The sequence below is a fragment of the Sus scrofa genome, chromosome 5 (assembly GCF_000003025.6).
Source record: "Sus scrofa isolate TJ Tabasco breed Duroc chromosome 5, Sscrofa11.1, whole genome shotgun sequence".
Taxonomy (NCBI): Eukaryota; Metazoa; Chordata; class Mammalia; order Artiodactyla; family Suidae; genus Sus; species Sus scrofa.
In genome coordinates, this window is record NC_010447.5 from 34,549,701 (window position 1) to 34,562,932 (window position 13,232).

General features: G+C 40.0%; 1 protein-coding gene across 1 annotated transcript in view; it reads left to right on the forward strand.

The window, feature by feature from the left end:
- Positions 12,290-13,232, forward strand: part of KCNMB4 (potassium calcium-activated channel subfamily M regulatory beta subunit 4) — a 72,252-nt gene continuing 71,309 nt past the window's right edge. The window contains exon 1 of the mRNA XM_021091986.1: positions 12,290-12,707. Coding sequence (XP_020947645.1) covers positions 12,372-12,707 — 336 coding nt within the window. The 5' untranslated portion in view covers positions 12,290-12,371. The remainder of the gene's footprint in view (positions 12,708-13,232) is intronic.

A 13,232-nucleotide genomic window follows, 5' to 3' on the forward strand; every position in this document is an offset into this window, starting at 1 on the left:
CCTTCAGTTTTTTGGCTGGCCTGGGTATTTCATACAAAGTTGATGGCTTCTTTTACATCTAAAGACAAATACTGGGAGTTCCCATCGTGGCGCAGTGGTTAAAGAATCTGACTAGAAACCATGAGGTTGCGGGTTCAATCCCTGGCCTTGCTCAGTGAGTTAAGGATCCGGCGTTGCTGTGAGCTGTTGTGTAGGTTGCAGACACGGCTCAGATCCCGCGTTGCTGTGGCTGTGGTGTAGCCTGGTGGCTACAGCTCTGATTAGACTCCTAGCCTGGGAAGCTCCATATGCCGCGGGAGCAGCCCTAGAAAAGACAAAAAAAAAGAGACAAATACTGTATTTTAAAAAGTTTGAAGACTGAAGCTGTGAAAGCAGAACTAGAGATAGAAGTTTTTTTAAAAAAATAATGAGTTCTGATTCTTTAAATTTTTATTTTTAACCTATTTTTCTATGAAGAGTGAAAGTTGTTGACATTTACCAAATCATGTTTGAAAATGAAACACTTATGACCTTGCTTTGTTTGTACATCAGTAATATAAAGTGACTTAAGAAATTTATGTTTTTTTATGTTCTGAGGATTTTTAATCTTTCAAACTTAAACCAAAGCATCTCTTCTGTAGGAAAAAAAGAGCACTTACGTAATTATAGTTTGACTTTTGTGCCAAAAACCTTCACAACACACCACATTTGAGGTAAACTAGAGTCAAATCCTAGAAACAAACATTACCTTTTTTCATAATAATTTACTTGGTAAAATGTACCTTTTCCTACATAATCATAAGAAACAGGTGGAAAGAATAAAAGAAAATGGAAAGAGATCTTTATTCTTAGAAGTATAAACATAACAGTATAAAGTGTCACCATCATCGTGATTAGTACTGTGTGAATGACTCAGGAAAACAAGATAGCTCATATCTAGTGGTTTGTCTTGGCTCTAGTTCTTTGTTTTAATGCCATATTCAAAGTTTTAAGCACACACCTTTCCGGTTTTCTGAAATCATCAAAATAATAACTTGTTAATAATAGAAATTACCATACGCTTGACTTCAAATCCAAGTTTTAAAATTCTATCGAAATCTCAAATACTATATTAAACTCTTTCATGTAACACAATTATAGTTCTTGGTTTTATAACGTGGTTATACATGTATAGAAGTTGATCTAAACCAATATTTCATATTTTCTTAGATTTAATTTAGTTTCAGATATATTCTATGCCTTGTGACACTTAATATGATAAACTCCATCTTCAGGGATTTTTTTCACTGCACAGATAGTTTTCCTTAGATATAACAAATTTTAATTAAGAATTGAAAATTTATTTAAATTCTTACAGTATATAAACCATTTAACTGGTCTTCCTTTTTGCCACTAAACTTGGAACACAAGTAGGTGCTTGATAAATACATGTTGGTTGAATGATATAAACTGATAATTTCAATTTGAAAATAACATGTACAAATTAAAGCATTGTGCTTTGAAATAATTTACTATTGTTTGCTATAGTTCTATTTTTTAAAAAAATCTTTTGAAGCATTTTCATTACCTTTCAGAACGTTCAAATTTTTCCCACTCTGCCCTTTCTAGCTGGTCCTTCCTCCAACCTCCTTGATTCCAAAACCATAACTCTTCCACTCTTTGGCATCTGAACATGGCTACAAAGGAGGACTTGTTTGTTTTAATTTAATTTGCTTAATAGCATCAATTTGGGAAAAAAAAAAGTTACAAAAAACCTAAATGTGCATTTGTGTAAAGAAAGGGGATGTATTTAACATTTTCATAACCATAATTTAACAAATAAGACAGAGGAATACCTAGTAACTGGTTCTATTAAAAGTCTCTGGAAAGAATTCCCACTGTGGCACATAGAGTTAAGCATTTGACTCTAGTGACTCTGATTCAACCCCTGGTCCAGGAACTTCCATATGCCAAGAGTACAGCCATAAAAACAAACGAGCAAGCAAAAGGGGGGGGGGGTCTGGAAAATGAGATAAGTCAGACATATTTCAGTGTCACAGAACCTTGCCACTAGCATTACCAGTGAATTAGATCATACCATAAGTTAGGTGACAAATTTAGGAGATGAAGAAAATAAACACATTGGAAGTCAAAACTGGAATCTAAATCTAGCTCTTTTTTTTTTTTTTAAGTTACATCAAATAGGATACATTGCATCAGAATAATTAGTTTTGCACTCTGGTTGCTAAAAGAATAAAGGATGGTGGAATACACTATGGCTTAAGAGTGGCTCATTTGTAGATCAATGTAAATTATATAAATTGTAATTTCATTGCCAAAAATACTTATGTTATCTACAACGTTAACAAAAGTATAATGCTTAGAATGAGACAGGAAGCCTGCAATATTTTAAGAGCTGCCATGACTGGGAAGGCAGAAAAAAAATGTGGCATGCCTCCTAGCTACCAAGCAACATACTAAGCGTTTTACGTGCATTAATGTGTTCTGTCTAGAGCATAGCAGCATGAGGTAGGTTTTTGAGTATCCTCGTTATACATTAAATTTAAAATACCATTGAAAACAACCCAGAAAGAAGCAATGCTTAGCATTAGAGAATCAACTTTGGAAAGAATGTCTATCTTCAAGCATCAAACTCAAAAGTTGTCAAAGACAGACAAATTCATTTGTGTAACTGAAGGGCAGAACCACACCAATAAGAAAGATTTTAGCACAATATTAAAATGTAGCAAGTAATTGAGATTTTGAAATGATTTGGTTTGTAAGGCACTAAATTCAACCTCATACAACATAACTGAAGAAAGACTAGCTGGACAGTATTCTGTGTATAAGTTAAACTGGATGATTTTGAAAGTTTCTGTCATTGAAAAAGGTGAAGTGGGATACTTCAACCTAATTGCTAACAGGTTTTTTGTTTGTTTCTGTTTGTTTGTTTTTTTAGGGCCACACTCTGCACATGGAGGTTCCCAGGCTAGGGGTTTAATAGGAGCTACAGCTGCAGTTTTTAAGGTACAGCATTATTTTGTGTACCACTAAGGAAGAAAAGTAGTTCGATTAAACTATGACAGGCCACCAACTACAAAATGCATAGCATTTTCAAAGATGCCATGTGGGGGAAGAAGTGAGTTAATGAGATGTAGACTGGAGAAGAGACAACAGACAAGTAAGGGGAGACTTGACAGCTGTCTTCAAATATAGGAAGAACTTAAATGCAAATCTCCAACCAGCTGGTGGAAGTTAAGACAGATTTTTGGTCCTCTATATTAAGGCACTATCTCATAGTATTAAATGCTTCATAAAGTGATTCCATCAACAAAAATGCAGAAACTAGATGACTGTCAGAATGGCTTTCGAGAAGATTACCTTTTTGAGTAAAATGCTGGATTTGATAACTTCCAGACTAGGCCTCTTCAGCTCTTTTAATAATAAATGTTCCTATCCTTTTTTTGATCTGAAGTTGAAGAATATGTTATCAGGGCTAAAAATTAACATACTTAAAACACTGACCTAATCTAAAATGTGCTGATTCGTAGGTAAAGTTACTTTCAATTAGTGCAATGTCTCTGGAAAGAAATTTAATCAAAAGAGTTAAGACAACTTTACTCAACTTACCTCTTTTTCAAAAAAAAATTTCAGAATAGGAACATAAAAGACATTAGTAAAGCACAACAAATAGTAAATCATATGTATGTGTATATTTACCAGACTTATGTATGTATGTTTGTATGCATGTAGTTCTGCATTCAAAGAGGGAAGAGAGTTTTAAATTTCAAAGTGAATTTCAGCTTGAAATTATACATTGCATTAGTGTGGGATCTCCTGTTCAATGCCACAGTAGTGAATACAAAAGTCAGATTAAGCAATAATCCTATTTCTTACAAAAAAGTAGTTATTAAATTTGATTATAACAAGTTCAGTTTGGATTGAGATAGCTGTAGGAACCCACCAAAGTTAACTTATAGTTAGGTAATTCTCAAACTTTTTTTTTTTTTTTTTTGTCTTTTGTCTTTTTGTTGTTGTTGCTATTTCTTGGGCCTTCCCGCGGCATATGGAGGTTCCCAGGCCAGGGGTTGAATCGGAGCTGTAGCCACCGGCCTACGCCAGAGCCACAGCAACTCGGGATCCAAGCCGAGTCTGCGACCTACAGCACAGCTCACGGCAACGCCGGATCGTTAACCCACTGAGCAGGGGCAGGGACCGAACCCGCAACCTCATGGTTCCTAGTCGGATTCGTTAACCACTGCGCCACGACGGGAACTCCTAATTCTCAAACTTAACGTGCATGAGAATCTACTGGGAAGCATGTTAGAAACATCGATTTTAGAAGTTCCCATTGTGGTGCAGTGGAAACGAATCCAACTAGGAACCATGAGGTTGCGGGTTCCATCCCTGGCCTCGTTCAGTGGGTTGAGGACCCGGCATTGCTGTGAGCTGTGGTGACAGTCCCTGATGCGGCTTGGATCTTGAGTTGCTGTAGCCATCAGCTGTAGCTCCGATTGAACCCCTAGCCTGGGAACCTTCATGTGCTGTGGGTGCAGCCCTTAAAAGCAAAAAAAAAAAAAAAAAAAAAAAAAAAAAAACGTGGATTTTTAGGCCTATTTATTATTCATCTATCTATCTGTCTTTTTAGGGCCACACCCAAGGCATATGGAAGTTCCCAGGCTAGGGATCAAGTCCACTGAGCTACAGCTGCCAGCCTATGCCACAGCAACGCCAGATCTGAGCCGTGTCTGCGACCTACATCATAACTCAGGGCAACGCCAGATCCTTAACCCACTGAGCGAGGCCAGGGATTGATAGTATTTATTAGAGCAGAATATGAGGAAAACTAAGTCCATTTCCAAATATAACAGCAAAGATGCTTTTCTTTTTTTTTTTTTGTTAAAGCATCTTCTAGGGATATTTTTGCTAGATCTTAGATTTCCACTTCAGTTTGTATGCATAAAAACTGCTAAGGGCAACTATGTACATTATCAATTCTATGTCCATCAACTGTAAAGTTTTTTTAAAAATCCAGTCATCCTATTGTATAAATATTATGACCTGACAAGATTTTAATAATATATTTATAAGAATTCAATATTCGGTTTAAAAAGCTAATCACTTTCAGATGTTTGCCACAGTTTTCCCTCAGTTATTTACATGACTCCTTGAAAATGTACAATGATAATCTTCATTGTCATAATTTCTTATCTCTGTTGAAAACCCAAATTATCACACAGTCTAATAGCTTAAGACCACCACTTGGCACTTGCCAAAATACTTCAGCTAATAAACTATGTTAATTTTCATTTCCAAGGCGTTATAGACATCTACCACACCACAAATATATTTTGCCATTTTTGTTAGAGAAGGTGAAATAAAACACCCTATTTATGCCCCAAGTGGTAGTTCCTTTTAAGCAACAATTGAAGACACTAGGTGAGGAAAACAGAATTATTCACTACGAATCAGAGGTAGTCTATTAATTTTCATCAACATATTCTAAAACATAATGTTCTGGTAACCTGCATTTGTATTTAGTCAAAGTAGCATTTTGGCTACATAATTCAATTTTAAAAACTTTTAACAAGCGATGTTTTTCTTCCAGACCAATCTATTCTCTAGTATATACTGCAGTTAATTTTAGGAATGAAAAGTTATTTAACATTTTGGAAGAAATGCATCAAATTTCAAGGGTGTTATGATCTCAACAACTAGCTGGGTATAGTTGATTATTCTTAGGACCAGCCCAATTGATACTCATTTAGAGTGAAAAAACTTAAACTGAACACCGATGATTATTCAAAAATATACAGCTCAACGAGAAAATATTACATGCAGGAATGACATAAATAGTTTCATCCTTTGTATAAAAATAAAGATTTGGGGCAGCCAGAATGTTTTGAAGCTACCTTTAAATCTGTTACATTCTGAACATTTTATTTTAAGACGTAGTTTTAATTACCATATGTAATAGTTGCATGAAAAATGGTCTGAAAATTTGAGCTGTTAAATATTTCCACTCTTAGGAATCAGACATGTTTGATTTTTTTTAATTTTTAATGTTTTAAATAATTTATCTTCAAATGGTTAATATTCTTCAAATATAAAACATATTTATGTCCCTTTATTGAGTGAATATTATAGCTCAATTTTTAAAAATGCAAGTCATATGTTAGTCTGCTCACAAAAGGTTATTTCCAGGTTTCCCTTTTTTAAAATCTAAAGTTGTATAGGGAATTCTCTTGTGATGCAGTGGGTTAAGGATCCACCATTGTCACACTACAGTGGCTTGGGTCACTGCCATGACACGGGTTCGATCCCTGTCCTGGGAGCTTCCACAGGCACTGCCAAAAAAAAAAGTTTTATATAATTTTTTTCAGCTTACCCTAAATGATTTACTATTTGAATGTTAGTTCAGCCGCACATCACTTTTCGAAATCTCAATTCTGTCCAATGAAGATAAGCTAAGGTCATTTTGCAATGATACTGTTAATTAATAAACAACAAAATCCACCATCCTAGAAATGTTTCTAGGCTCAATAACACGGAAAAGAAAGGTGCAGACTTTTGCTTTAGAGAATGTTAAAACATCCTTTCCAACTTTGAATTACCTATTTTTCTTAGCATTTTGAGGGAAGGATATATACCCTTAGTTTTCTAAACCGTATCAAAAGAGAATACTGAAGAAATTTAAGATTAGCATAAGAAAAGGTCTAAGGACATAATAGTTGTCTGCCCACATCTGAAGTGAAGTTATTTGTATCTTTAACCTATATAACACCAGAGGAGAAAAGACATTTACATGGATGTTATGGCAAGGCAGATTTCAATTTATAGGAAAGTACTACATCAGAGTAGCTCAGCAGGTTAAAAACATAACAGTGTCTCTGAGGATACAGGTTCAATCCCTGGCCCTTCTGAGGGAGTTAAGGATCTGGTGTTACTGTGGCTGTGGTGTTCATCTCAGCTGCAGCTCTGATTTGATCCCTGGCCCAGAACTTCCATATGCCACAGGTGTGGCCATAAAAAGGAAAAAAAAAAAAAAAAAAGTACTACATCATAATGTTTTAAAATGTCCAAAAATCAAATGAATAGCATTAAGAGTTAATGAAATTTTCATCACTGGAAATAGCCAAGCAAAACCAAGAAAACTATTATTAGAAGTATTAGATGATTCCCTGCATTAAGCTAAGGATAAGCTTTTCTTCTACCCTATAAATATTTATTGACTTACATTAACATTTAGTTGTCTAGAAGTGTTTACTTCTACTTTGAATAGCTTAAATTTCTAACAAGCCTCTCTGAAACCTAAAAACTACACTTAATCTCCCTCTCCTGCCTAAAACAGTACTACTTATATTTGCTATGCATCTAAAAAAAGTTATTTTCAACACAAGTGATTCAGAGTAAAATTAAATAAAAGGACCAGATTAAATCATCAGCTCCATCATTCTCTATCCACTGCCTCCCTTCATAGTCAGGCTTCATGATGTGGATTTTGACCAAGCCTAAGTATATAAGCATATTTTGAATCCATTTGTATTACCTACTTTTTTTTTTTAACTAAATACAGCAATTTCTTAGAGATGGCATAATAGAGTAGAAAAAGAATGGGGCTTTTAATCTGGAATAGTCAATATATGTGTAATCTTGGAAAAATTACTTTATCTTGTTTCTTTTAATCTCATGGGAAGATTAGATTAGAGCATTTGCTTGCAGTAGGTGTTCAGTAGATGTAGGTCCACTTCTCCAAAGAGTAAATGCTCTCCCTGTTAGTCGCTGTACCAGGAGGGTGCTCTCCATATTTTGGAATTATTATTATTTGGGGGGGGATGCACCTGTACAGCATGTGGATGTTCCCACGCCAGAGATGGAACTCATGCCACAGCAGTGACAAATCTGGGTCTTTAATTGCTAGGCCACCAGGGAACTCCCATATTTTGGAATTGTTAAAAGATCTTTTAACAGAACTAGGTGCTATTAGAGAGTAATACCTAAGTTTCTGAAGAACATGGGAAAAACCAAATCAACTTGAAATAAAAAGAATAAAATGTTAAAACTATCTTCTAGTCCAACCCTTTTGGATGAGCAGGAAGAGATAATCTAAGAAACATCAATTATATACAACTATTTACTGTTAAAGTTGAGATTAAAACCACTTGGCTTCTTGCTTTCTAATTTCAAAGCTGATTTCCTACATATGTGTATGTAAACTTCCACAGAGGTTCGCTTCTCTTAACATGGAAGACTGATAGGTGGTGAGTATTTAAGAAATCCAGCCAGCACTTCCAGTACAGTATTATGACTTTACTAATATGTGCTTTTTGCTTTTCTTTCTCAACTGCAAAGATAAAGGCTGTATGCAAACAAATTTGAACTTTGAAAAGTTCAAAATATTTTTAATAATCATTCTTTACTATTTCAAACAAAATGCAAAGTCTTCCTTTGCAAAATGCTTCCTTTTCTGCTTAATACTTAACTAGGTAGTATTTAAGATCCCTTCCTGTTCTACTATGATTATAAATATCTAGAAATAGTAAGTAGTGTTGTCAATAATAATTATATCTCAATACAATAGGTAAAGTTTATGGACAAGAAAAAATAAAAATAATTAGAAAAGATAGTGGCCACATAGGAAATTTATTTCAAATTTAAAATTCTGATGCTAATAACATATTTAACAGTCACAACCAAGCATATATCAGCAAGCTAGAAATGACTTAGTACAACTATAAGCATGTTTTAAGACTAAATAAAAAGGAAACAATTTTCTGTGGCAATGACAAAATCTAAAGTTATAAAACTAAATGAAAAAGAAAAGATAAAAATTTTCTATATTTTTTGTTCATGCATTCATTCATATTTATTCTTATCTAATTATTCCAGTTGCAAATGTGTAAAACCTATCCAGAACGTGAATTTTAATGAGAAAAGTTGATGATACAGTATTAATTCTCTCGCTTATATATTGCAACTTGTTATTAAAACACTTCATAATGTGAATGTGTCAATTTTTAAAACTATGTATAAACATTTCCCCAACACTCCAAATTCCCTTCTAGTCCTAGGATACCAAAACCCTACTTACTGTATTTCTTTTTAGAATGTTTTTAACAAAAGTATATTTACATGTGAAATTGTATATTGCAACCTTAACATCAGTCATATACTTGAAGAATACTGATCATGACAACAAACGATAAATAACAATGGTTTTAATGTCCTTGTTTAGATAGGCTTTATTTTTCTTTCAGAAAGAGCTTCAACAAGGCATGGCCATGATTCTCCTGAAAACATTGCTGTAGACAGTGATGCACATCAAATAAGTTGGTCTGTTTTAATTTTAATTGGTGGACAACTATGCAAAGAAAAAACTAGCTTTTTTTTTTTTTTTTTTGTCCTGTGCCACCTCTGCCCTCCCCAAGAAACAAAATGCTCAGTGACCTCAGCGCTTAGCATCTCTGACATCCCAAAGGTTCTTACTACATTCTAACTTAAGAAAGTCAATTGGTGACCTGTTTTCAGATACTGAAGGGCTGACACATCCAGTCTTCCTTGGGAATGTGAAAAGGCAGCCCCACCTCAAGTGAAATTAATAACAAATGCAGTGTTCCCCTAAAGATAACAAAGAAATTTAGGAAAGTCTTTTGATATGTTCGATTTTCAGTAAGAAGTATGTGAAATAATGAAAGGTTCAGAAGAGAAGCAAGCTCATTTAAAAATGGGAAATAAGAGGAGAAAAGTAAATGTTTAACGAACATAAGGCTAGATGCCAACAGTTTCTTCAAATACTTTTTGAATAATTAAAGGAAACTGACTAAATGCAGAACTTGAAAAAAATGGATTTAAAAGCTCTTAAGAATTTAGGTTAAATTCAGAAAGAATTTTCTGATATTTGTTCTCTATACTTAGAAGACCATCTTGTTTCAGTTTTGAGGCAAAGGGTTCATTCACAGAACTCTTTGAGCTCTAGAATCATTGAAAAATGAATCATATTCATTAAATTATTTTTAGACACCTCCATCCCTATGTTTTATAAGCCCTACAGGAATTGATTCTGCCTCAAGGTTAAGTTGCTCAGCGTATTAGAGCTAGAATAATTGGATCTTATTTGCTCACCATTACCTCAGATCTACGATTGGCTTTAGGGTTCTTGAAAAGGAAGATTATTATAACCTGCTGTAGGAAAACGATTCACGCTAAAAATCTGTGATCTCACGTTAAGCTGCTTCAACTATTAAGCTCACTTTCCCTTTCAGATAGTGTGTATAATCACTAACGACTGTCTTTATGCCAACAAAAAGGGAAGAAAATAATTCCTAGGTAAAGAAGGAAAGAAATCTAGTCCCTCAGAAACTAAAAGGTATGAAAGTACAAAGTGTCCTCTTGGTCTGGAAGTTTTCCAAACCCTGCATCTTCTTAATTTATTTAGAAAAACACTTAGGGTCTTCCTGTAATTAAACCTGCTTTACCTCTTGCTTGGAAATACAGTTAGCTACCGCATAAATGAGCACTACAGAACAACAGGACTGCAGGTGAAAGGTACAATACCGGTTAAGTGACATTTGAAATCCAAGAAGGAAAATCAAGAATTCCATGATTTGGTGTTTCCATATTCATCAAAAACATAACTGAATTTAATTAAGAGTATATTCATTTGCGACTTGCAAGTCAAGAAAAGGATATGTTCATATATTTGGAAAGAAGTGAACATTCTGATTCTTCAACATTTAAATCGAAATAGTTCTCCAAGTTTGATTTTTGACAGAAGTGCAGTTTGGAGAAAGATAATCTTAACTTTTTCATTTTTGAAGGTCACGAAAAGAATAGAAGCTGAAGGGTATGCACGGGCGAGGTGGGGAGGTGGGGGTGGAGGGGACCATCGGGAAAAATGAAGAGCAGAATGAAGCTCCAGAAACAGTACCTGTCCCAAAGTGGGTCTGCACGCCGCTATCGCCTTGCACAGCGCTCCCGGAAAGCTCATCTACAAATTCCGAGATGGGCCAAAGGTGGCAAGACTCCTAAGGAGGGAGACAGAACAGAGAGGTTCTGTTTTGGGGAGGCCAGGAGCGAGGGGAAGCCCGGATGGGGAATGTGGGATGTCTCCTTCCAGGGCTGCAAGCCTCTGAACCTGTTTCCTTCGGCCCCTACTCAATCAGCCCCAACCTCGGGCAAATCGAGTAGGGGTGGACCCCGCAGCCGGAGGCTTAAGTTGCCGCAAGGTCCACCCAAACCCAGGAAGCGAGTTTCCTGGGTCTTCCCAGTCTCAGGCTCCTGCTCCCACGTGCGTTGCCTCCACCACAAACTCTGTCTGACTCAGCCTGTTTCACTCCTCTCCCGCCGCCCTCCGGGCCGGGCTGCGGACAGGGGGCGCGTGCTGCGCCGGGGCGGTTGGGAGCTCCGGGACCCTGCGGCCTGACGATCACCGCGCTCGCCGGAGGTGGGGGGCCGGGGAGGGCGCGGCGGCGGGTCACGCCTCCCGCTCCGCCGCGCGCGCGCCCGCCCCAAGCGTGGGAACTGGCAGCTGGATCCCCTCGCGGCGCGCCCCAGAGCTGGCCGCTTGCCTGGGAGCTCCCACCCAAGTCAGCGTGGTCCGGGCGGCCCATTACCCCTGGAGCGCCCACCTCCCGGCTGCGGGCTCACTCTCCCTGCTGGCTGACCAGTCCCCGTTTGGCGTTCAAAATTCCCGCCGCTCCACTTGCACTACATCGTCTCCCTCATTTTTTGTTGTTTTGTTTTTGTTTTTTAAACTTTCACGTTGGTTAAATTACATTAATCCTAAGCTTTCATCGCGAATGTCCCTCCAAGGGCATTTAACGAGGATCCCAAGCACCAGCCACCGCTATCCCGGGTGCTCGACTCTCCCTTGCCCACGGGAGACGCCCCTGGGCGGGGCGGGAGGGCCCAGGTCGGCGGCGGGTGGGGCCCGACGGAGCTGCCTCCCGCCCGGAGGAGCCCCGGGTTCACCTCAGCCCTGACGTTCCTGCCCTTGGGGCAGCTGCCCCGCAGGTCCGCGGAGCAGCTGCAGGCGGGAGATGGAGACCGGGAGATACCGGGCGAGAGGAGGCGGGGTGGGGGAGGCGGGGAAAGCGCGGGGGCGGAGGCTGGCAGGGGGCGCTGGAGGCAGGAGCCGCCCGTGCGCTCCTGGCGCCCGAGGGTGCAGGAGGCTCTGAAGCCGCGACCGCACCGCGAGCCTCCCGGGCCCGGGCGGCGGCGGGGTGGGGGGGTGGGGGGCGCTGCCGCCGCCGGGGGCGTCGCCGGCCTCAGCCCCTTTGTTCTCGCGCGCTCCCCCTGGCCGCCCACTCCCCTGCTGTCGCGCGGCGGCAGCTCCTCCCGCCAGAGGCAGTCAGGCTCGGAGCCGGGGCGGGAGGGGGCGGGGGGAGCGTGCCCGCCGCCGGGAGTGGGGGGCGATGGCGAAGCTCCGGGTGGCTTACGAGTACACGGAAGCCGAGGACAAGAGCATCCGGCTCGGCTTGTTTCTCATCATCTCCGGCGTCGTGTCGCTCTTTATCTTCGGCTTCTGCTGGCTCAGTGCCGCGCTGCAGGATCTGCAAGCCACGGCGGCCAACTGCACGGTGCTGTCGGTGCAGCAGATCGGCGAGGTGTTCGAGTGCACCTTCACCTGTGGCGCCGACTGCAGGGGCACCTCGCAGTACCCGTGCGTCCAGGTCTACGTGAACAACTCCGAGTCTAACTCCAGGGCGCTACTGCACAGCGACGAGCACCAGCTCCTGACCAACCCCAAGGTAAGGACGCCCGGCGAGAAATGCCTCGCTCCTACGGAGATCTTGAGGTTTGGGGGAGCTTCAGTGTTAAACCCTGAGCGAGGTGGCTCGCAGTGTGCTGGCGTTACCAGCCGGCGACAAAGCGCCGCAGGCTATACCTCAGAGAGTAAGTACGTTGGAGAGCCCCCCCCCCCCCCAGGGCTTCCGGTCCTTCAGGAGGGTTTGTGTGCGTGCGGCGACCCTTGGTGCTCGGAGGCTTTCTTTACACACCTGTCTTGCCTGGTCTCAGATTCTGAGGCCTTGGCCCAGCTTAGGTTCGGCGCCTGCAGGACAGGCTTCGGAGAAATGCAAGGAGCCGAAAGTTAACTTTCCCTCCGATTAAAGCCAGTGCGTAGCTACCTACTCCCGGCGCATGGTCAAGGTCCGAGCTTCCACTGGCCGAGTCTAGAATTCGCCTTAGAACGTCTAGGGGGTCTTTTAGCCCCTTGAAAGATGTTAGAGGTTTCCTTGCCTTTTGACTCTAGCCAGGCGTTTTTAACTTGGGGT